General features: G+C 34.5%; 1 protein-coding gene across 6 annotated transcripts in view; it reads left to right on the top strand.

The window, feature by feature from the left end:
* The window catches only part of LOC124369695 (E3 ubiquitin-protein ligase MYCBP2), a 663749-nt gene that overhangs the window by 607176 nt on the left and 30277 nt on the right, over window positions 1–26296 (top strand). For 3 of the 6 annotated variants that reach the window (XM_046827769.1, XM_046827776.1, XM_046827751.1), the window contains exons 48-60: window positions 896–922; window positions 7176–7268; window positions 10858–11024; window positions 13400–13608; window positions 14033–14209; window positions 15896–16163; window positions 17590–17856; window positions 20224–20476; window positions 20620–20894; window positions 21899–22070; window positions 22740–22957; window positions 23914–24063; window positions 24316–24521. In XM_046827769.1, the coding sequence (XP_046683725.1) occupies window positions 896–922; window positions 7176–7268; window positions 10858–11024; window positions 13400–13608; window positions 14033–14209; window positions 15896–16163; window positions 17590–17856; window positions 20224–20476; window positions 20620–20894; window positions 21899–22070; window positions 22740–22957; window positions 23914–24063; window positions 24316–24521 (2482 nt within the window). The remainder of the gene's footprint in view (window positions 1–895; window positions 923–7175; window positions 7269–10857; window positions 11025–13399; window positions 13609–14032; window positions 14210–15895; window positions 16164–17589; window positions 17857–20223; window positions 20477–20619; window positions 20895–21898; window positions 22071–22739; window positions 22958–23913; window positions 24064–24315; window positions 24522–26296) is intronic. The other 3 variants (XM_046827758.1, XM_046827763.1, XM_046827783.1) reach the window with 3 other exon arrangements.

Genomic DNA, 26296 nt, shown 5'->3' with positions numbered 1-26296 from the left:
TGCTACACACTTGTCGGACCTTCTTTGATCATGGTGACATTGAACAATACTTCCACTTGGACTTGATTTTCTGGTTGTACCTGTATACCCCAAGACTCATCACCTATGATAATGGTGTTCATCACTTTTATGGACTTTAATATGCCCTGTGAGACTTCAACACAAATGCAGCCAGCGACCGATGCTATCCACAGTCGGGAAGAAATTCCACATCCACCAAAGTTCAAGACTGTCTCATACAACTGCGCCTCATTCATATGAATCAGGTTTTTGCAAAAATAAATAATGTTGGATACTTTTCTAACAGAGCTCATAGACAATGGTGGGATGTAATTTTCATTTTCCAACAGGCTTAAAACACATAGTGTCAGCTGAGATACATTTTAGAAAAAGAATTTTTGTTACTGTTCTCTTCAAACACTTTTTACACATTTAAGCATTTATACATTTTAAGCATTACTCGAAAAATATATATTTTTACAGACTTAGAGAAAGTTGCCTTCATTTATGTCAAGATCACAAACTTTCTGAACATTGTTAATTTGAAAATGAACATTGTCGGTTGATATTGTAGTTCTATATGCTAGATTAGTGTATAACTTTTGGAACAATTCTTCTCACTGACAAAATCGATTTCTGTAGTGAAATTCATGGTCTATGAAAAATGTCTATCCATTATGTCATATGTAGAAAAATTAAATGGCTGAACATATTCACACACCAACTAACATTTCAACTCCTAATTTTTCAGTATATGACTATCCATCCTAAATTTTGTCATTTGCTGTAAAAAGATTGCTTGTTTGATAAAAATGTGTAACATGCAATATTTCTTTCTATTATATTTTTTAAATATAAATGCTATTGGTGTTTAAACAAAATATTATTTTCTTAGCCTTTCCTGGTAAACACAGGACCCAAGGTAATGGAGACCCCTGCTTGCTTCCCCCAACTCTGATCTATGTCTTTTTTATGTTCATCTCTCCTAGTTCTGATTACTCATTAGTTTAGTTTTTCTTCTATTTTCATTAATTATAATCTAAATAAAGTAACCTGTGGAAGTACTGTAATCACCTTATCTTAACTTTTTAAATAATGAAAATATAAACAAATCTGTTAATAGTGTTCACTGGATTAAGTTTTTATTTTGCCTGAAATTGATGAAGAAGAGATTAAAACAAACATTTTAAAATGGGAATTTCTTGTGACCCATAAAATGAAAGAAAAACGAAAAATAAAATCTATTGATCATGAAAAAACAGTTATAAAACATGAAGGACGTTTTAAGTTTGGAATTTAAAATTTTGGTTTGATTAACAACTCTCTTCTAAACCATATCTACTGAAATTTGAACCAAATATTGTTAAGGCCACTATATCACTCAAGTATATGTTAAAATATCAATGAACATAACCAATAAAAAAGTTATAATAAGAATGATTTTTGGTTATTTTTAAACCCATAATACAAGATATACTACATAATGTTGATAATCTGCCATCATTGTAATGGGTGAAAATAATAAAAGGCATTGTTACCAGATTTGGATTTAGTTATTTTTATAACATCTGATGGGTCCCAATATGGGAGTTGCTATGTTATTACTATAGTTGCTCTCCATAATTTGAGAATAGAGGCAATAGAAAAGATGTTCCAAAATGTAAGTCAAATTTTCCAGTTCAATATTCCAGAGCTTTTTTATGTTAGAGACTCTTAACAGTTGTGTTAAAAAGGGGATATTTTATTTGACACCAAATGTGCGATATTTAAAATTTTATTTGGATGCTGTTTTTGATAAATATGAGCCCTATGTTGATGACGTTGATTTCAGTTTTTGTGTTCTTCAGATTCATAAGATGAGAGTTACTATTTTTAAATTCTCATTTGGCCTGTATTCCCACATTTTGTAAAAAAAATTGTGCTATATCATAGAAATAAGAAAACTTCTAAAGTCCAATACGCCTGTATCTTTTGATTTTATTTTCATTATTTAAAAAGTTATCGGGAAAGGTATTTTATTTCCACTCTATATAAGTATATCTATAGTCTGTAATTTTTTTACATCTTTTCTTAATGTTTAAATTATATATACATACCTCAAAACAATTAAGGGATCACATTTTTAATAGTTTGTAGCTAATTTATTGTGTAATATCTTGTAAACAGTTCTTGTACGTTTAAAGTCTTATACTTGTAGTCAAGTACAGAATACTTTTTTAATTTTGAAATTCTAATTTAGGTTAACGAACTTCAAAACAAAAATCAGTATAAAAGCAAATATTTTACTAAATTTCAAATGTAACAAACAATAATCTGAATCTTTAAAATTCCACACTTACTAGAAACCATTTTTATTATTAAAATTCATGCTGTCCAGTTTTACACATTGTAATCAACATAATATTATGAAGTCACCATTACCTGAATCCATATACTGCATAGATACAACTCTTGAGATCTTTTTGAGATTTTTGTCTTGTGTTAACTCCTCTGGCTGAGATAACTCCTTAAATACGCTGTGGCAAGGTTCTAATCAGTTGTCTAAGGCTGTATTGAGACAACCACGCCCATTCTTCTCGTATTGCCATTTCCAGCTCATCCAAGATTCTGGGTTAGTTTAGCCAGCCCCAGATGCTTCTCCCTTGTTGATCTTAGACGTGCTCAATTGGATTTAGGTCTGGACTGCAAGCAGGCCGTTCCAATACTGGTATGTTATGTACGTCCAAGTACTCTCGCAGCATGTGTTGGAGCTCCGACCTGCATATGTACAAAATCTTGACCTGTTCGTTCTGCACATAACGTTAGGCTGTTAAACTAATATTTCAGATCACTAAAAGGTCTGCTTGATCATCATTTGTTATTCCACCCATACTAATATTGAGCCCCCACCAAACAGAACCTAAGGAGTTAGGCCTCAGTTAACAAACCATTCATTTCTCTTCTCCATACTTTAACCTGGCTGTCATTGCCAAAAATTGTAAATTTTGTCTCGTCTGTGAATATTACCCTATTTCATTGTCTAAACTGCCAAAGCCTATGATCTATTGCGAACTGCAATCTTGCTTTTTTATGACGTGTGGTCAATTACGGCACTTGGACAGTTCTCTTAGTTCTCATTCAAACTTCCCTGAGTCGATTTCTCTTAATTTGGTGTGACATACAAGATCCAATTGCTTGAATAAAGTAATTTTGAAGTTTGGTAGCTGTTGAAAACTGATTACAAAGTGCATTAACTCATAAAAATCTGTCTTCTACGTGCGTGGTGGATCTTAGCAACCTTGTCCTGGTATGCGATAAGTGCCTTGCTCCTGGTACCCGTTCCATACCATAACTCTTAAAACCACTGAATGACTCACACCTAAGCGTACCCAAATTCCATTGGGAAACACCTTCTTCTATCAAAGTGACCACTTTACTGACTTTTTTTATCGGAAATAACCATCTAAAACCCACCATTACAATGAAAACCAAACAGAACAACCATAAAACATCAACTGATCAACATTTGAACTGATACAAGTTCAGCTAGTTCAGCTACACCTGACATTTTTCTGATCTCATTCTTGTTTGGACTTGATATGCAAATCAGCAGTATTTATCTTTAAAAGTACTATTCTGAAATAAAAAAAATACTTATCTTCCTTATCAAGATGCTGCATTTATCTGTGAGCAAAGCATAACTCTCTCATGTTATTTAAATTCATCTTGCACCAAACAATAGAAGTGATCCCTCAACAACTGTTTTGTGGTGTGTAGTTTAATGTAATATTTAGAAATATGATATTATGTTCTTATATAGTTATATATAATTCTTTATTTATTCATTTCAAGGTTTTAAATTTTTATTACTTTCTGTAAACTTAAAAATATGAATACTGCAATATAACAACATAATTTATGTAACAAATTTTAAAAATTAATCAAACATAATTTGCAAATGTAAGCTAATGTAATTGTATGGTTCATTAAATGAGTATAATAATCAGTGTTAAAATAAAAAATATCATTGCCATAAACAATTAATTCAAACAAATCTGTTATAATATAAAAGTATTTTGATCGGTTATGTAATTAATAATCTAAACAAAGTATAATGTTATTCAAATTTGGTGTCATTATAAGGTGGAAAAACTTTTAAAAAGTAACTTAATACTAGGAATTACAGTTTACTTGTAAATTAAATCTAATAACTATTTTGCATGATTATAAATTTTTTGTTTTGTACTTTCAATATGTTGCTTTAAAACTGCTTAAAAACTAAAGATGTAATTTTAGTAAATATTTGTTACAATGCTGATATATTGATTTTGGTGAAGTATGTGTTAATTTAGAATCTTGTGTACGAGGCACATCCAGAAAGTAAGTGAAATGGTACTGCCGTGTAGCCTGACCCCTCCCCTTCAAAACGAGACCAATCCAAGGTTAGTGTGTGTTGAAAACTCTTGATGCAGTAGCATCTCTCGAGAATGCTGATCGTATCTCCCGGCAAGTGCGAAATTCGCACCGTCATTCACTACCTCGTTGTGAAGAGGAATGCTCTGGTTGAAATTTATAATGAGATGAAAACTGTTTACGGTAATGGAGCTATGAATCGTACGAGTATGTACAAGTGGTGTCACGAGTTTAAAAATGGCCGTACTTCCATGCATGACGATCAGAGGAGCGGAAGACCTTCAATTGTGACTGACGAACTTGTAGAAAAAATCGAGATTGCGGTCCGTGATTGAGGTTAGATGAACTTTTTGCAATGTTTCCACAAATCTCAAGATTCCTGATACACAAAACAATCATAGACACTCTTGGATATCAGAAATTATCTGCGAGGTGGGTCCCAAAACAGCCGACAGAACAGCATAAGTTGAATCGAGTGCAGAGCTCCAAAGAGTTTTTGGAACGCTATGAACTCAAAGGCGATGATTTTCTCTACGCTATTGTTACTGGAGATGAAACTTGGGTTGTCCACTACATGTCTGAAACTAAAAGGCAGTCCCAGCAATGGTGTCACACCTTGTCACCCTCCGCCAAGAAATTTAAAACCACAATTTCAGTAAAAAAAAATATCATGGCATCCGTGTTTTGGGACCATAAAGACATAATTTTAATTGAATATCTGCCTTATGGGGAGACCATCAACGATGTGAGACACTAAAAAATTTGAAAAAGTAGGGGCATGTTGACGAAGGGAGTCTGCCTGCTGCACAACAATGCCAGACCTCACACGGCCAACGCCACGAAACTCCTGGATTCTTGTGGATTGGATGTTTTGAACCACACCCCGTATTCCCCTGACCTGTCACTTCAGATTTCCATCTCTTCACTTCCGTGAAGGTGCACATGAGTGGGAACAAGGTTTCAATGGACGAGGAGGTGAAAGGGAAGGTGGAGAAGTGGGCGAAAGAGATGGCGGGAGACTTCTTCGAGGCAGGCATAAACAAATGTATCCTGCGGCTCACCACTTGCATTGAAAGGGATGGTGATTATGTCAAAAAATAACTTATATACGTACAATTGTAACCAAGTAAGTTTTTGTTTTAATAAATTGTGTTTTGAAACCTACATAAATTGAGTACACTTACTTTCTGGACGTGCCTCGTAAACAACATCAATTCAAACAGTTTCAAAATTTTTGAAACAGTTTAGAACAATTTAGACAGTTTGTTATCAGGTGTTTCTTTTTTTTTATTCAGTGTATGTTTATACAGTGTACTTGAAAAAGTTTGAATTACAATGAAATATAGTACAGTTAATTGTAATTTTCTTTTAAAACTGCACTAAGTGACAGATTTCTTAAGTCAAAAATTGGAACAGCAAACATTTTTTTAAATTATCCTCCCTCAATCTCCACCCCTTACTTTGCTTACTTGTTAATTAGACAATTTATTTATCTCATCTTCATGTTAGGAAATGTTTTATCTGATCATATCAAATTAATGGTTTATAAGTCACAATTAACCATATGGCAAAACTACAACTTGAAAGTAAAAGATTGCTTTATTTATAACTAACTATTGTTAAAATAACTAACACAGTTAAATACTGTTATTAAATAACTAACACAGATGTAATAAAGACAAGAACAATAATTACTAAGAATGATGTTAATGGATTTTAAGAAGGATTACTAATGTTCATATTTCTTAGAAGGAATTATGGTTAATTATTTATTAAAAAATACTATAAACAAGAATAAATTACATCAGAAGCTATTTGCTGATCTCTCATACAGGTTTTTAAATATTGCATTGTTATTTGTTCTCACAAATGTTAAGCTTGTAGCTTTAAACTGAGCGAGACTAAACACCTTGGCAAAAAGTGTGCTCCATGATTTTGGAACAATGTGACACATTATAAAAATTAGGACAATCCTGTAAAACCGAGGTGTCTGTAAGGTCACTCCAAGTATAACTGCATCTCTCTTTATTAAATTCCATATATTTATCATGAAAAATTGGCAAAGATAGTATAAACAACATGTGTATAAAATTATTCTTAAGATTTAGAGCGATATTCCAAGTTAGAGCTTTCAGATCTCTTGGATAGTGAGGAAATTAATAAATGTAAAGTATAATATCTAAAGGTGAATCATCATAGTTCATGACATTTTTGACACTAGTTTTGTATTCAGTTATGGTTGAGATATACAGAATTGTTGAGAGTTGATTGTATTTTATAAACTGCAATCTAGAAACCAATGTATCTGTCTTCTCTGCAGTTGTAACAAATTATTGAAATAGGCCCGCAGTTAGTTTATAACAGTAATTATCATGATGATCAGGATGAGTTTATGTAAAATATGATGCAAGGTTTGGGTGAAAAATTAAAGTTGTGCTATTTTTTCCTAATGGACCTTTTACAATTTATTAGTTTTGTTATTGCAGAAAATTTGTCATATGAACATTTCTTTTGGTGTTCCAGTTCATAATCTCGGCAGAAGAGATTCAAGTGTTATGTATCGTAAGTCAAAACAGAGTTTTTAAAATCTATTTTGTGCAAAGAATATAAATAACTCATTAATAGAGAATGTTAAACGTCCACAGTTATAAATGATTTGGAAAGGTTTAGTTAGAAGTAAGGCAAAGACAATGATTCTGGTCTCCAATGTCATAGTACAAACCTCTAGATTGAGGATAATTATAACCCAGTGTTAGCATGTGTCTGACGCGTGTTGTCGCCAGGGGGTCGACCGCTGGGAGGGGTGTTCCTGGACAGTCCCAGCAGCAGCCCTCAGGCATGTGGCTCCCCTCGCAGTATCGGCATCTCACCTCTAGGTACTTCGACCAACCCCTCTTTCTTCTCCGATGGTGTAGTCTTTGGATTGTTTTATTTTGCTTTAATAGTGCTCAGTATTTTGTATATTGTAGAAGCAAATTTGTTAAATTTGTTATTTTTTCTGAAATTTTTCAGATACTCTTACTTTATTTTATTACTGTTGCTTGTCAACTCTTCACTATCTTTTTGCTTTGTATTCAGTGACTTTCACTTTATTTCTGTAGGATTTGAGTGTGGATTTTAAATTTTTTTAGGATTAAAAAGATTTGCTCATACTATTATTATTTATTTTATTTTATTAGATGATTGTTTTATACTTTATCCAACATTATGTTTGAATTTTTCTTCTTTTGCACTTTATTCTTATGTCTCAAACACATGTTTGTTTAAATGTTTAGAAAAAACTATTTTAAATGGGCTGATTGCATTATTATATTATAAAATATGAGATGTCCAGAAAGTAGCAGACTTTTGGGACTATTTTAGCAGTGGACGGGGCTAAAGCCACTATCTTGGGATAAGAAGATTGATACATTCAATATGTATCGATCAGTGATAGTAAGCTTTCTGCTTCCTACTTTCCTCACTTTGACATGTTAAAATGTGTGCTGCAATTAAAAAACTCATCATTATGAAGTGTGTTCAGTTATTAGGTTTTTGTAGGTAACAAATCAAAAACCCACCAACTTTGTGATGTTTATGGGAATGGAATAATGAGTGAAAGTAGTTTGAAGCATTGGTGTATTGATTTCAAAAATGGCCACACAATTGTTCGACATGAGAATCGCAGTGATTGACCTAGCTTTATTACTAAAGACTTGACAAAAACCAATTAAAATTTTATGAATATTGCTATTTCACGGTCACTGAGCTTTCATAACATTACCTCCAAATATAACAAAATTTAGTTTGTGTTCATAATATTGTTGTGGGGAAGCTTAGCTATGACAAAGTTTATGCCAGGTGAGTTACAAAAATCCTTACAGATGACCACAAAAAATAAAGGCTTTGTTAACAGTGGTTAAGATCTCAGTTGATGGATTTCTTTCAAAGTTGGAATTGAAATCTTGTGTTACGCCATGAAAAGTGCCTTAATTTTAAAAGAATATATTTTAAAATAGCCTAAGAATATATTATTTAAATGTATATAATACAATATTTTCTTATGATTTGTTAATGTTTTATTAAAACATGTCTGTTACTTTGTAGACAGCCCTTGTATATATGTTTGTGTAATAATCTAATTGGAGTTAATTTGGATAGCACTTCTTCAGGACCTAAAAATTTAGATGAATGATCCATTTAATTATTAAGTAAATTAAATTTGTACTAATCATGATCTTAGGTGAGACATGTTCACTATATTTTAGTTATTAATATTTTATACTAGCTGTTTCCCGCGGCTTCGCACGTAAGCTTTGCCCGTGTAAGAGCATTTCTGGTTTAAGTAAATTATATTTCCATCGCCAATGTAGAGTTTGCCTTGATGTCACGATCATGAAAATCTATCAAAAGTGTATTGTACACGTACATGTCCTTTATTATAAAGTGGTCTAACACTCAACCTATAAGTTCAACCAGAAACTTATTTTAAAGACAAATATACATCATAACTTAGCGCCTTCAAATAGTATTTGGCAGTTAAATATATACGTAACTGCCTTGCAATTGCAGTTTATAATGTGCAGGCGATTTGAAAACTTTTATCTTTTGCAACGCCGTCAAGTGGCGAGTTACATCAATGGGCGAAGCATATAAACCTTCTCAGCGGAAAAATACATAAACATACAAATTTTAATAATGCCCGGCCACATAGTTCACGATTCCATAAAGGACAAACACAAAGACATTCATTTATTCATCTTTAATATTGATTAGGCTGTACTTTTCAGAATCTGCCGAAATGTTTGTTTACATAGAAACGTCAAAAATATTTATGTTTACTTAGTTACTGTCAAAAATAACAACAATTTTTTGTCGCATTATATATGTTTACAAAGAACAGCTGATTAAAAATTTGAAAAGACTCTTTCACTTAATAACATATGTTTGCTGCAATGCATTTCTTACGGGTATTTCTGTAACCAGTGGGGCGGAATCCTGAATCGGGAAAGGGATAAAAAGTATCCTATAACCTTCTACAGATCAAGACGAACAAATTAAAAAAAAAATTAGGCGAATCCGTCCAGCCGTTTGTGAGTGATGCTGTTACACACGAACAGTTTCATTTTTATATATATAGATTACTAACTGAATGTACTTTAAAGTGAGCATTTGCCCTGGCCCAGGAGTCTTCTTTTCTAATTGGTTTATATCTGTCAGTAGCACCTAGACTGGTTACAGGCAAACAGATGTATCATTTGAACCTGAGAAGAATAGATTTCTAGGAGTAAGACATCACTGCAAATTATTGGGATATAAAGAGTTTGTCCGTAAATCTAGTTCAGTGTGGAGGTTGGTATGAGGGTTTTCCTCAACAAGAAGAAGTATTAGAAGTATTGTTTACTCCAGCCCGCTTTTACATGAAGAAGCTCGAACAGAGGTGGCCCTCCTTCTTCTAAGGTGACATACAAAACTATGAAAGGACATGTTGGTCAAAGAATATTCGTAAAGTTTGTGTTAAACTTGGTCATTATCTTGTTGAGATGTGTATTATACAGGAATCTTTTGATTATAACTCTAAATAAAACCCTTAAATAAAAGAACAGTTTTGCTTATTTTAAGATGACCAGGTTTATGTGGATAGTCATTCATATTCTGGTAGCTACCTGCGATTGATAAAAATCTCAAACATTTGAATATGCTCTTGAAACAATAAAAGAAATGAATAATTTGACTGTTTAGGAGCTAGAAGAATAACTAAAACTATTCTATGTTAATATTTACATGAAGAAACACTGTATTTCATTTGAAAGGAAATTGTGACTGGATTCTGGATTATTTATGATGGCATTACTCAAGTCAACATTTCTTTGTAAAATTTTACATTAAACAGTTCCAACAGCTTCCTTAAAGTTCTGACATAACTTCCTATGAGAATTGAAAACACCCCTGAAAGGAACAAGGTTTAAGAACTTTGAAGACACTGAACAAATTGCAATAACAAAATCTCATACCTATTTCAAAAGACAGTTCAAGATATGGTACTGCTAGTAAAGGAGCCCTGAAAAAAGATAGTGGCTTGTTGAGGAATTTACTTTTAAGAGGATTACTACAGAGTGATATTTTTCCTGTTGCAACACCACAAGGTTCGATACATTTTTCAGAATAAATCTTATAATAATTGGATGTACAAAAAGATTCATCAAGACATAAAGTTGACTTTCCCAAATTATTATTCCTTTTTGGTATTTGTAGACAATAAATTGTTAAATACCCTGGTTTGCTTCTTTTTCATAGAGAAAAAATTTCCCTCATTGTTTACTTTAAGTTGATGTAGATGAATTATTCTCAAACCTCTGTGTAAAGACAGGCATACAGAGGATACTCTCTAAAAAAAACATGGAAAGGAGGGTACTGTGAATGAATTAATGTTGAATTTTGTCTTTGACAAGTTACAAAATATGTGTAACAATCAATGTGTTGCAGTTTCAGGAGCCATGCAGGACAGCATGTCACAGAGGCGGGGCTCCACCCAGAGCGACACCAGTGCCCTGGTCAGCAGTTTGACCCGAGACCTCACTCCCAGTCCTAGTGGAAGCTCTCTACATAGTGCCAAGAGTGTCACCACTCCAGAGACACCCAGGAAAGCCCAGGTCAGTCATTAAAAGCAGAGAATTGCTCAACAAAAATTATGAAAAACATAAAGGAGATGGGAAGTGAAATCGGTAAAGATGTACATTGAAAGATAGTGTCATCTAACTTCAGGTTATTCCTTTTGGTTATGTTCATACTTTTATCTTTTTTCACATCACCAGTTCTTGTGGCAATATGCTCCATCTCATATTCATGAGATTACCTCTTTTTGTCCTCAAAATGGAATATAATTATTATAACTCAATGACTACTTGTTATTTAATTAAAATTTTGTAATAGTATGTAAGGTCACCAATTACTATATCTTAATATCAATAAATTTCCATATACATTTCTATAATATAAATAACAATATCAAGTACATCAACAATATGGATCCTCAATCAACTACTCCATTTTGTGATTTTGTGGTTCAGATACACTAGCATTGGTCAAACTCTGTTAGTAAAGTCACTACAAACACTACTTTCCTTAATACACTTTCCATCATTAACTCATATTTGTATTATGTATACATAATTTTATTGAATAAAAATTAAATTTTAGTGCAATGGCAAAATTAAAATTGATAAATACATGGCACTACTTAGATAAACAAACATGTTATTTTACCTATGATCTTTACCTATATTTATAATTGAATGGTAAAAAGTAAAGGCTCTGTGGCGTAGTGGTAGCACACTCACCCGGCAAGTGAGAGATTCGGGTTCGAGTCCTAGTGGAGCAAGTACTTTTTGTTATTTAATGTTTATTGAAATTAAATTCGGCTATTGCCATTCATACAAATTTAATGAATGTAAATAAAAGTCATCTGACAGGTACTTGGTCTTCTGATCATATGTTAGTTTGCTTATTTAAACGCATATGTGACAGAAATGGCCAAGTACAATATAATTAAATCGTAAAAAGTAAGGGCTCTGTGGTGTAGTGGTAGCACACTCACCCGGCAAGTGGGAGATCGGGGTTCGAGTCCCGGCGGAACAAGTACTTTTTGTTATACAATGTTTATTGAAATTAAATTCAACTATTGCCTTTTATAAAAATTTAATGAATGTAAATGAAAGTCGTTTGACAGGTACTTGGTCTTTTGATCATATGTCCTGAGTGTTTAAAATGAGTTTCTTTAAAATTTATATTTAATAAAAGAACTGAACACCATTTTTGTACATAATGTACAAGGCAATCCAGAAAGTAACAGACATTTTGAAATTAAAAATTAACCAACTGAAATAGAAACATTTTATTATATAAATTTAAAAGCTACATTCTTAGACTAGTTTTTAACGTAATCCCCATTCAAATTGAGACACCATTATAACGTGACACATGTTTTTCGAATCCAGCTTTGTAGAAATCTGCCACCTTAGATCTTAACTACTGATTAACACCAACATGAAGTTCAGTGTCACTATCGAAGCGCTGTTATGCGAGCTAGGTCTTCATTTTTGGAAAGACATGGTAGTCGCTTGGTGCCACATCTGGGCTATAAGGCGGATGATCAAACACTTCCCAATTAAAATCATCTAAGACTTGTCGTATATGATTGGCTGTATGGGGACGTACATTGTCGTGGAAAAACAAAATTTTGCAACTCAATTGTCCCCTATGGTTGTTTTGTATTGCTCGCCATAGCTTTTGCAATGTTTCGCAGTACCTCTCTGAGTTAATTGTTAATCCTCATTCAACCAGAATCACACCCTTAGCATCCCAAAAAAACAGTTGCCATATTTTTTTCTGGCACAAAATTTATGATATCCAAGCTTCCATACAACATTTTCATGAAGTAAACTTTGTGATATTTGTGGGAAATATTCCGAGAGATCAGTCATTGTAAAACAGCGATTTACATGAACTTTGTCACTGATTTTCAACATCAAATCTTCAGTCACTAGGCTAGACTGACCACTACAACTATTGTCATGAACATTGGTGCGGCCATTTTTAAAGTCAATACGCCACTGCCTTACTCTGCTTTCACTTATTACTCCATTTCCATAAACTTCACACAGTTGGTGATAGGTTTCAATTAATTGGTTTATGGTTTTTTGCCAACAAAAACCTTATCACTAAACGCATTTCACAAGTGGTGGGATTTTCAATTACAGCACACATTTTAATTAATTACAGTGAGAAAAGTAAGGGATACACACCATGCGCGACTACAGCTCGATGTGAACTGAACGCCAGAATGTTTTGACACCAAGATGGTGGTTGTAGCCCCGTTCACTGCCCCACCATTTAAAAACATCTGTTATTTTATGGATAGCTGTTGTACTATGAATAAAGATGTTTTTGTTAAATGAAATTAAATTTAACCTTAAGATGATATTTTGTTATTTGCAAAGTGAATAAATTAAACTGTCACTGTTTATAGCAGGAGAGTGACTCCAGCTCCAGGTCAATGGCACAGGCGGGCACACAGACTTCTCCAGAGGCTGTCAAGGGCCATTTCAGCATCGGCACTGGAGGTCCCAAGGATGAGAGCAGGCTATCCCCCAAAATGGGTAGGAAGGATAGACCCAGCCGCAGCATTAAGCGAGCTATGTCTCCTCAGCAGCAAAGACCTCCTCAGCAGGAAGTGAGGTGAGTACAAGTGTTTATGGTCTATACTAATTTCAAAATAGGTACAAGAAATTTTAAGGCTGAGAACATGTTCTCTGTAAGACGAGGAAGGAGAATTAAGTCAGTAAGGCAGAATATTACAAAAACACAATAATATTGGTACCATTTCATCTTAGAAAAATAACAAACTCGTTTTAAAGAGTCATAAGAAAAACATTTATAGCTTCAATATCAATTGAACCATGTCTCAAGCCCCTGTGGAGGTATTTAACATCCAAAAGGAGTATTCGAGGTATTACTATATCTCTAAGCTTGTAATGACACCTTCAAGGTAAAGTATTTTTAGAAGTATTATGTATACATTATATAAATAGTAGCTTTTGTTCCATACTAATTTGTTTCAGTTTTATTATATTCTAACAACTTGTTTTTTGCCTGGTTCCAGGGAGCCAGTGAAGGAAGCCATGAGCCCATCAGTTGCCGAAAGCCTAAGAGCCACATTTGCAGCATTCTTATGGCATGAAGGGATTGTCCATGATGCCATGGCTTGTGCCTCCTTTCTAAAATTCCATCCTACCTTACCCAAGCAAGGAGCCATGGTGGTTACACGCCATACTGACAGGTATGGCTCCTTACACAAAGTCTGATATAGCTTATATACGTTTCATTTCATTTTCATTTTCGTGTTTATACAATGATTGTTAGGAAGATCAAACACCATCTTAACTCTATTTAGTTGTGTAAATTTAAATATTTTTGTCAGTACTGAAAGTAAATTCTTGAAATACATATGTTGTCGATTATGGTGTAAAGTTTTACTCAACTGTTCCCAAGTTTTTCCCTTTGGAATTGAAATTTGTGTTGAAATGAGAGTAAAAATCTTTTAGGATCGTCACTGTAGAGCAAGATGTCACCAATGCTTGATTTGAGGACGTGTTCAGGTATCTTTTCTTGAAAAATAAGCACTTTTAGTTAGCCCCGAAAACTTTCTCCTACATCCATAAATTAAATGCATAAAAACACTCTGAATCAACATTTTTTTATTTCATAAACATGAAGTTTAGAAAGTGCATCATATTAACTTAAAAAAATATTTAAACAAAAACATACAATGTTAAATATTTACAGACTTTCATAATTTCTGCACCAAAATTTAGCAATAGAGTAAACAAATTTGTCAATGAACCAGTCTTTCAGTTTCTTCTTTAGAGTTGTTGGTAGACTATTCTTGAGACTTGTTGGTAGGGCATTGAAAAACTTTCTCTGGAAGAGTGCTTGGCAATGTGTAGGTAGGGTAAATTGTTGGGAATGTCTTGTATTATGTTGATGGATGTGGATAAATCTCTGTAGATTCTCTTGTAAAGCATACATAATTACTTCAATTTATAGATGGAGAGTACTGTGAGTATTCCCCATTCCCTGAATGTATCCCTGCATGACTCTCTTGATTTCAGCCCAGCTAGTATCCGTACAACAACTTTTTTAAGAGTAAAACTCTCTGGAGATTCTCTCCTGATGTGCCTCTCCAAACCAAAATTCCATATCATATATGACCTTCAAAAAGTGCATAGTATGCGACTTGAACTGCCTCTACAGTGGAAATTGTTCCAGTTCTTCGAATTGCATGCAAAGCTGAGCCCAGTTTACTACATAAAAACTCCATGTGGGTAGTCCACGACAAGCATTCATCTATAATTAAACCCAGATGTTTTGTAGTATAGACTTGCTGTAAGTTTAGCAGTGGTGCTAGCTCGTCTTTCTTTCTTCCCAGTATAAGTTGTTTAGTCTTGGTTTCGTTGAAAATCAAGTCATTTTTATGACAGTATTCTTGTGCTAAGTTAATAGATATAAAACTTTTGTGATGGGGGTTTTTCAGTAAACTGGATTTTCTTTGCAGCTATGCCCCTAATGGAAGTGTTACAGAGTTTCTTTTGAGACCTCATGTATTTAAAAATTATCAGAAAAGTTCCCCTGGACTCCCCTTTCTTCTAGGAGATCTTCCTTATTCCCAGATTCTTAGGAGGTTTCACCACTACTAGTTCTAGAAATCGAGCACTGGATATTACCATAAGGTTATATTGTATAATAATAAATAAATTATAATTGCTGAGGAATAATCCTAATGATTTACTCAAGCATAATAAACTTGAGTTTCTTTTGTTCAATCAATCTCACAATTATGTCTCTGACCCAAGCAAAGGATCGATGTGATAGCTGTTCATTTTGGAACACTTTTTACCAGTTAGATGACAACAACTTGTATTGTATGTAGACATAAGTCTAGAGATAATTTGGTTTTGTGTGACAGAGCTAGACCAACCATGACCCGCCACTCTGTGGAGGTGAGTACGGCAGGCAGCTATCTGCACATTCAGCCATCCACCTTAGAGACTCTGACTCGTTCCGCCGCTAACGCCAATGCTAGCCGTCACCGAGGCCGTGGTAAGACCGGTGTTATACAGGAGGAGACTACCCCTGCCACCGCCCCGCCTCAGCTACAGACAGTTACTGTCCTACCTCCCGCCCTCCGCTGCCTGGTCTTCCTCTGGGAGGAGTTGACTTCTAGTTGTCTACAGGTATACTTTGGAGATAACATTAATGATAATGAGTAACATGTAATTGGTACTAATACTTTTAGACCCTAAGTACTAATACCAGTAATAGTTTTAATATTCAATAAAATTAAGTCAGCAAAGTTCACTTGGAAGTTCCATTTTCAAACTCAATTTTTCCAAAATAATGTACAGACGGACCAAAAATTGCATTTATAAAATCTTTTAAAATTTCTGATATACAGTTTGATAGAACAATAAACGTTATAATTTAATTCTATTGCATTGTTAATTCAATTTTTCAACATTATGAAATATTGCCTAGTATAAGGGAATATTCTCTTCAAACATGCTTTGAACTTTCCAAATTCTTTTATTCCCAAACTGAATTATGAACTACTACAAAGCCCTATTTTGGTATGATTTATAGTAATAGTAAAACTGCTTTTCAATAAAATTATGTGAGTAATTTTCAAAGCTGATTATTTATTTCAAGAAATTTTATTTATTTATTTCTAAAGTTCTTCATCTTAGAAACTAGAATAAAAAAATATTACTTTAAAATATTTTTTCTCACAGAGCTAAAATTACGTACATAATAAATGTCCTGGTACTGGCCAAGCAGAGCCTTTGTTATTACCATTCACCACACGATTGACAGAGCTTAGGACAGTGCACCTTGACATAAGAGATTATTTTTACAATGTAAGCTTAAATTGTGAAGGAAAACAACAAAATTACTTATTGTTAAATGAATTTCAAATTGCTTAAGTAAATATATGGCTTTCTGTATTGAGTTGGGACCGTTTTGGATTACCTTAATGCATTTTCAAGTAAATGCTCAATGATGTTTACAATCTGTCTGTGGAGGGTCTAGAGAGATTAAATCCCAGTGCAATATCACAGGTCAGCAGAGGCAGACACTGCCCACTGTCAGGCTCACCCCAGTTGAGTTGACTCGTCCTCCCCCACTCCTTCCAACACCCTTATCATTAATGACCCTCTCCCATCCAAGCCATAATACAACAGTCACTCATTAGGGCTCAGTACAACAGTACAACTGTCACATCTCATCATCCTCCATTTGTACGCTTACTTACATTTTAAAAATATAGAGCTTCACCATATTACTTAACAAGTTATTTTACTAAGAAGCCTTAAATTTTAAAATTATTGTTGTGAAGCCGTGGATAATTACTAGTGTGCTTATATTTATATTTAGTGTGCACACAGACTCTTATGTTTCCATAGTAAGTTAATTTTTGTTACAACATCCATTTTCTCTTATTCAAGTTCCTACAATCCTAGCATGGGTCTAAATTAACAGACCATAAGGCTGTGTTAGTTATTTTTACTAGATTGCATAATTTTTTATAGACAGGTCTAATATTTAAATAAATATAAACTAGTAGTTTAAGAAATTGCGTGCTAAGTTGTTTGTTGTTTACAGACATTTGCCACCAATGCGTATCTGCCAAGTCCATCACAGTCAGCGGGGCCAGTACTGCCCAAGGTAGGAGGACGAGGAAAAGTAGTGGGAGGTGAGGCAGGTGCCGCAGAGGGCGAGGGAAAGCTGAAAGCTCGCAAGAAGAAAGAATGGAAGGGAATGGTGGTTGTGGATATGTCTGTACCTGCAGACAGAGGCACTGTACACAAAGCCCCTTGTGAGCTGTGCGGAGGTGTCTACCCCCAACCGATCACCTACCACATGAGACAGGTTAGTTCTGGTCTTACTACAGTGCAAACTCGTTTATATAGAAATCATTTATCTGAATCCGGATTGGTTTTACAAAGTGAAGGAAGTCCATTTTTTTTTAATTTTCCAGCATAATTTGTTTTTTGGTTAACATATTCAAATATACTCATACATATATGATCATGTTCAGAATAATGTGCAGAAAAAAACAACAAATACTGTTCAACTAGTCCTATGAGAGGTTGATAATTTGAAAATAATAATTGATGATAATTGAGAATAATTGGCTTCAGAACGAAAGTAGCATTGTTTCTATGACCGATGTAGAATTTGATCTGCAACTTATTCATCAATGGTAATAAAGGATTGTGAAAATTATTCAGTCACTTTATTCAGGAATGTTGAGATGGACACCTGTATGGACCCAGGAAGTACATTATTATAATATATTTTACTATTAATTATTTTCAAGAATCAAGAATCTTTATTGTCGGCCCACAATAACTGCATTGACAATGTCATCAGATGGTTTATACATTTACACAGTATAACACCAACATTAAAGAATAAAATAATACATACTACATACTTATGGTAAATAGTACAAGTCACAAAGCATAAAAACTAAAAGAATAAATTGTCTACATTACAAGAAAGCATTTCGTCTACTGTATAAAAAGCTTTTTGTCTTAACTATTTGAGCAAAGCATTTTTAAATTTTGTGCAAGGAACATCTTTGGCCGTTAAAGGTAGCTTATTAAATAATTTTACACCAACATAAAAGTATGTGTGCTGGGTCTTACTTAGCCTAGCGTATTCTAAGTCAATAATGTCTCGATATCTGGTGGAATAATCATGACTAGAGTTTCTAAGACTAAGTGTTTCAAGATTTTCTTTAACAAACATTAAACTTTGAAATATAAACATACAAGGTACAGTAAGAATATTATGTTCTTTAAAAAAAAGGTTTACATGAGTCACTAAAGGCTATATTGAAAATTGTGTGTAAAGCTCTCTTTTGGTATAGAAAAACCTCCTTAGCACCAGTTGAATTACCCCAGAGGAGAGTTCCATACAGAAGATGTGAGTGGAAAAGTGCAAAGTATGCTTTTAATAGCAATGTGAAGCTAGTACAAGTTTTGAGTTTTTTTAACAGAAAAATATTTTAATAAGTATACGATTTTTTATCACTTGCGTAAATAATACATTATTTTTAAAGAAAACTGTGTATGTTTTGACTTTACTTGCATGATGTAGCTGGCAGAACCCATGTAGTTTACATTTAAATCAAACACTTTTCATAAAATATGTTATTAATAGTTTGGTTCATTGGGATCAAGTAGATAACATTTTAATTTTACTTTATGACTGAATTGGTAAAAGAAATAAGTGAATACCATAAGTACATCTGACTAATATTTTCTGATTTCTGTTGTTTTATTACATAGAAAAGTATAATAAAAATTGAATTTTTTATCTGTCATTCACCAGTACATTCCACACTCAACTTTTCTTGATTAAATGAAACACTTATAACTGAGGTTTTAAACAGTTCGTCTTTTAGTGTACTGTCCATAAAATAAGTTCTTGTTTATGTCCATCCATAATTGGTACAAGTAATTTAACACGTTCACTGCGAGTGAGGTCTCAGGGTTTCCCCTGTGCTCGGCGAGTCTGTGACGTTTTATTAAAAATAAACAAACATCACAAGTATGGAATCAAGTTGTATACATTGTGTGATCCCCAGGGATTTATGCTTACATTTTTAATTTACTGTGGAGTTTTGGACAATATGGGAGGAAAAGGGCACGCCACGAATGTTGTTCTGAATCTAATGAGAGAAAAACTCCACAACAGTCACAGTCTGTATATGGATAATTATACAGGACATTTGGGTGGCTGGTAGGGATGTATATATAATTGTAAATACCTAGTTATGCATATATTTTAGCTTTCTCACAATATTTCTAGACATAAGAGACAAAATGTATTTTTCACGCAAATGATAGTGACAAATCGGGTGCTATGTGCGCGTGAGGTCCCGGGACTCAAGTTTTATAAAATTGCCTAAATGAACTTTTCCAGACTACAATTGAATATATTTTACCTTTCTGACAATAATTCTATACATAAGAGACAAAATGTGTTTCCTTTGCACAAGTGATAGTGATAAGTCGGGCGCTGTGTGTACGTGAGGTCCTGGGACCTCAAGTTTTCAAAATGGCCAAAATAAACTTTTCCAAGCTACAATCAACAAAATACCGTCCTCAGTGTACAAGAAAACATCTAATATTAAGTTTAAACCAAAAATATATTTTAGCATATTGGGTACGTAGTGGGCTGAAATTCACCAGTGAATGTGTTAAACAAATTAGTGATTATTTACAGGCTCACCCAGGCTGTGGGCGTCATGCAGGAGGAAAGGGTTACAACAGTCGAGGCAATTTCTGTGTGGGCTGGGCCGGCAACTGTGGTGATGGAGGAGTTGGCGGCAGTTCCTGGTATCTGGTCTGTGAGAGTTGTCGTGACAAGTATCTGCAAGGTAAGAAACAATCTTCAGCTAAGAAGACTTCCCGGAAGAAGACGACCATTGTCGCCCCTTCAACTACCAAAGCGAGCTCACCCGCTTCAGACATCCCAGGTGAGTTTCTGGTTTTATAATAGGTCAAAAATAATGTTAAAAGTATTAATTATTTGAACCTGGTTTTACTAAAACTTTAAATGTTACGATTTTGAAGTTAGTTAAATAAGTTTGTCAAATTCTAAAACACAACTTTTTTACAGCAATCGCAACAAGCCAGGGATACCTGGAGACCCATGTTGTGATGAAGAACAATGCCATGTTCCTATTGGAGCTGTCTTCTGGGGCAGATCCCCAGCCCCTCAACCCCAGCCCCCCAGAAAGTGGAGGTCCCTTTCCCCCTCCTGGACCTCTCCAGTGTCTCCATGCGCTGGGAGTCCCTCCTTCCACACTAGTCGATGACTGCCACTTCCTTCACGACGAGCGAGAGACCGGGCGTGGTGGCAGGCGAGACATTGATCCCACAGCTACATATTCGGTAACTAAACATAGTTCATAGGTGTGCATAATTCTGACAATTTATTTAAGAAACACCTACCAAAACAATGTTTGCCCATAAAAGTTTCAATAGACTTAAGCTAATTGCAGGAATTTGACTCTATTTTTGCCCTGTAATGTTACACCAATGTTACAGGGACATAAAATTGTAGATTGATATTGGCTACATTATAGATTACAAGTATGAACTGTTGAAAATTACTTTGATTTTTGTTACCTCTTGGCAACTTACTTATTTCTACAATGATCGATAGTTCGAGTTCAAATTAATGCAACTCAAACTCACTTAGTAAAACAACAACTATGTATAATATACAGGGTTACAATTAAGTCTGGAACCTCTTTTTTAATTTTTGAACCACAATAGAAAGAAATACGAAAGTTCACACATGCTTACTGGTGATAGTAACGCACTCATCTGCCCAATTACCGACCAGATAATCCCTTTGGGGGACGGTCCACAAGGAGTCAGACAAAATTCTTAAAATAGCAGCATAGGTCAAGTTAATTATTGATTCTTGGCTTTGATTACTACATTGTCAGACGATGGGAGGGGAACATTTTGAACACTTACTTTGATCACAGGTACTTAAAAATTGGTGTTTATTTGTAATACTTAATAATTTACATTGTTCAATTGTTTTAAAATTCAAATAGCTATTACTACTAAATGAATCCACCTTTTGAAGTCCGGTTTGCGGCATTGTACTCTGCTAAGTAAGACCTTTAATTTGATACCAAACTTGACCTATGCTGCTATTTAAGAATTTTGTCTGACTCCTTGTGGACCGTCCCGCAAAGGGATTATCTGGTCGGTAATTGGGCAGATGTTTGCGTTACTATCACCAGTAAGCACGTGTGAACTTTGGTATTTCTTTCTATTGTGGTTCAAAAATTAAAAAAGAGGTTCCAGACTTAATTGTCACCCTGTATATGCCTGTTGCATAAAATTGGTGTCTCAAGTCCAATTGAATAATGTTCCAGCTGGTGTCAGACTCTATGACCAGTGACAGTGATAGTGACAGCAGCAAGGGGAGATTGTTTCACCGTTCTGTCTCCATGGGAACTAGTGGCGCACCGTGGAGTCGGCGTGAAGGTGATGGTCGTGTCATCATGATGAGGAAACGTAACAACAGTACCTGTGATGCTGTTAACGGTGAGATAGAACTATGTTTACCACACTGTTTGTTTTTTTTAAGAAAGGCGAACTAACAAAAAGAGTGTTATACAGAGTGCTGTTCAATATACAGAAATAAGTTTTATTTTAAAGGAAGATACTTAAAATAACGTTATGTATTTTAGTCACATTTTGTTTTGCTTCATAGAAAAAAATTCTTAAAGAAAATTTGAGAAAGATAAAAATACAACACTGGTATTTTTAGGGTTAAGTTGAAAGTCCTAATAATAATACTAATGAAATGTTGGCGCTCAAATGCTTGGTAAAGTTGAGAGTAATAATAAATCATTAATGAATTTATAATATTTAATGCAAAATTAATAAAATGTTCTTTATTTTTGAGCTGAATTTTCATTACATATGGTAAGGACTGACACCAGCTTGCATAAATTCCTGACAAACTGCTGCTTGTGGCATGGATACGTGAAGCAATTAGAATAGTAGTTTTGAGACTGTAGGTAGAGCTCTGGTTGTAATCAGTCAGGATTCGGATTGTGATTAATCCAAATGTTGGCTCTTTTTGTATTATTAAAAAAAAAACTGTGACTAGTCATACTTAAATCTAAGTCTGTTTGATAACTAACTATTTTCTTTGACACTGTTTATTATTGTAAATGAATTCTAACTAATCCGTGCTCTGTATGATAGAGCCAGTGTCATCACTGCTGTGTGTGCCGTCGGCGGCCTTACAGCGGTTGGTACCTACTCTATGCCAGTCAGCGATAGTCTCCGTGGAGAAGCCTGGCATTGATATCCTCGGCCGTCCAGTCCTACAATTCCTGCTACAGCAACACAACCTACCCTGTCTGCAGGCTGCCATGCGCCGAGCTTTACATAAGGCCACATGCCGTGTCTACGCCATGCAGGTAATGGAAAAGTTTAGGTTTTATGGAGATAACTGTCCGAATTATTACACAGTTGATGGTGTAAGAATTCCTTCAAGGTGTATCTGTTATGATTGTTTCTCCCTCTATATCCTTGAAATAATTACTGCTGGTTGAAGTGTGAGTCACCATCACTTTATCCCTCAACACTTTAACAAAGAACTTATAAAACTGCATTACAGAACAGTCAATACCCCCTAAACAGATTCCACCACAAGCTAATATTGGGAATAGCAAAGGCTTCCTAAGGGTACATGAATTCACCAGAATTATCAAGTTCAAAACTTCTGAAAATGTCCCTTGATGTTGAATTCTAATTATTTTATTAGTTTACAGAAAGTGATGTTAGGATTTAGAATCACTTTACAGCAACAATGTCTAAACTTTCTACTTCTACTTGAAGTTAGGACAAATTGATAAGGAACAAGCAATACTACATTAAATGGAGAGTTAATTGAAAAAGTTATACATAATATGAAGCAATGGTGGACTATCAATGAATAATGTTTGTATAAATTTTGCAGTTCCCCAGCTAGGCCTTGCTTGTTCCCTCTCAGTAGGTGTGAACTTTTCAACCTCTGAGCCCTTCTCAATCTACTATTTCTATTTTAAAGATACTTCTATATGCAAAACTTTAGAGTTAGGTGTAAATTGTATTTTTATTATGATTTACTTCAATTATAGTTTTGAAGTAAAAATAGTGTTAACCCATAATATCGCTTACAATAGGGATTTCCTTATGTAAACCTTAATTCGCTGAAACAAGAATTACCTTTATTAATAACAGGCTTTAGTAGTAATTTAAATGTAGAGTATAAAAGTCTTATTACATTATGGTGATTGGGGCTCTACTAGAGAAGTGATAGAAATATAAATTTCTTCAAATAAATTATATTTACAAAGTTTGCCTGAAGTGAAATACCAGTTTTCTGTGTTAGGCCCTGAACTGGTTACTTCGCAGTGTGACCCAGAGTACCTGTCTGCATGATTTGTTGTGGTGGCTGGTGGCTGCACTGTCCCCTGCCATAGTGGAACCTGAGCCACCTACTTCTGGAGCAGACCCCAAACCAGACAAGAAAGAAGATCATGTAAGCTGAAACTGTGATCTATTTTTTATTAGTATATTAAAATATTGGATTGAATGTTTAAAATTTAAGTGCATTGAAAGGCTTAAAAACCACAAATAAAGGATTTTGTACTTGGTGTTGTGTATTGTTTTTAATTTATTGGATTAGCAACAACAAAATGGAAAAAATTGTCACTTTAGAGTTCTAATATAGTGAACTCTGAAATAGACCATCCGCTACCAGAGAAAATATTTTTAAAACACCTGCCCACAGGATGTTCCTGGGATCTGTGAGCATCCCCTCAGTGATATGAGCCTAGTAGGAGAGAGTGTGCAGCCCCTAGCCTCCACCTTCCATGCTCTTCTACAGACGGTGGCAGATCTCATGCTCATGCTGCCCATGGGATCGGCACTACAGCAGATGGCGGTGCGATGTTGGGGCATCCGGTTCACACAAGCCGACCACATGTTCCTTCACAGGCATGTATTATAACTTACACAATTAATTAACACTTGCACCATTAACAATACGAGGTATGGCTATTAAATAACGGGACTGATATTGTAAAAAAATTTATTTTAATTTTAAACATAATTACTTATTATCACCTTCAATATACACCCCTTCTCTGTCCCTGCAATGCTCCATGCGAATTTTCCATTGTTGGAAACAATGCTGAAAGTCATCTTCTGTGAACTCTTTCAGGAGTCTTGCCGCTTTTTCTTGAACAGCTTCTACGGATTCAAATTTCGTACCTTTCAATGCAGATTTCACCTTAGGGAAAAGATAAAAGTCGCATGGTGCTAGGTCTGGCGAGTAAGGTGGATGTTCTAACACTGGGATGCTGTACTTGGTCAGGAACCCCTTGACAGATAACGCGGAATGAGCTGGCGCATTGTCTTGGTGCAAAATCCATGATTTGTCCTTCCACATTTCGGGTCGTTTTTTTCTTACTCTTTCACGTATTTTATTAAGTACCTCAAGATAGTAATATTGATTAATTGTTTGACCTTCAGGAACCCAGTGAAGGTACACAATCTCACGAATGTCGAAAAAAACCATCATCATTGCTTTAAATTTTGACTTGCTCATTCTTGCTTTTTTGGCTCTCGGTGAAGTTGAGGTCTTCCAATGCATGGATTGGCGCTTCGTTTCCGGATCATAAGTAAAAAACCACGATTCATCACATGTTATTATTCTTTCCAATAAATTTGGTTCATTTTCAATGGCATTCAAAGTGTCAGTACAAACATTTTTACGAGCTGCTTGTTGATCAATCGTAAGGATTTTTGGTACCATTTTTGCACACACTTTTCGCATGTTCAAAGTGTCATGTAAAATTTGCCGTATACATTCTTTATCAATGCCTACAGATTCAGCAACTGCACGAATTCTTAATCGTTGGTCAGGCCAAATCAAATTAGCAACTTTTTCGACATTGTCTTCCGTTTTTGATGTTGAAGGACGACCTGGCCGCGAATCATCTTCCACGTCTTGTCGACCATCTTGAAAACGCTTAAACCATTCAAAAACACAAGTCCGCGATAAACATTCACTGACATACACTTCTTTTAGTAAATTATAGGTTTCGGTAGCGGTTTTTCCAAGTTTAATGTGAAATTTAATAATTCGTTGCTCTATTATTACGCTAACCATTTTTCCGGCAAAACAAAATAACAACACTTACATAAATGAAGGTTATGACACAACGATGTTGTTTACAGAAACGAGACTAACTGCATTCTGAAGAGGAAGTCTCAAACTACACAGCTGTTGGTCATTGTTGGTTGGCGCATGCGCACTCGTTCCACTGCAGCGTCAGTCCCGTTATTTAATAGCCATACCTCGTACACAATTTGTTTTATTACACTGCACTTTTCATCGTTTTTATCGATTTGTATCGTTTTTACGCTGATTACTCAGCTGGAACAACTGCTCAGACGAGCGTAATCAATAGGCATGTGTTATACTTACGCCTTACACTGTTAACAAAAGGCCTATATAATTAATTAAATTACACCACATATGTTCATGCACAGGCATATATTACATGTCTACTATTAAAAATATTCAATTTACTGGACCATGAAAGTAAAATCTTTCTACCATGCTACTTTCTTCTCAGGAACATATTACACTTGCACCTCTTGCAGTAAAGAGTTTTTCGATCACGCTTAACAGTTTATTAAAAATATTAATTAAATTTGTTTTGTATACAACTATTGTCTATTTTAAAAAGTAACAAAATATTATT

The sequence above is a fragment of the Homalodisca vitripennis genome, chromosome 1 (genome assembly GCF_021130785.1).
Source record: "Homalodisca vitripennis isolate AUS2020 chromosome 1, UT_GWSS_2.1, whole genome shotgun sequence".
NCBI lineage: Eukaryota > Metazoa > Arthropoda > Insecta > Hemiptera > Cicadellidae > Homalodisca > Homalodisca vitripennis.
Note: the sequence above shows the minus strand (reverse complement) of the source record. Positions and strands in the feature narration are given on the sequence as shown.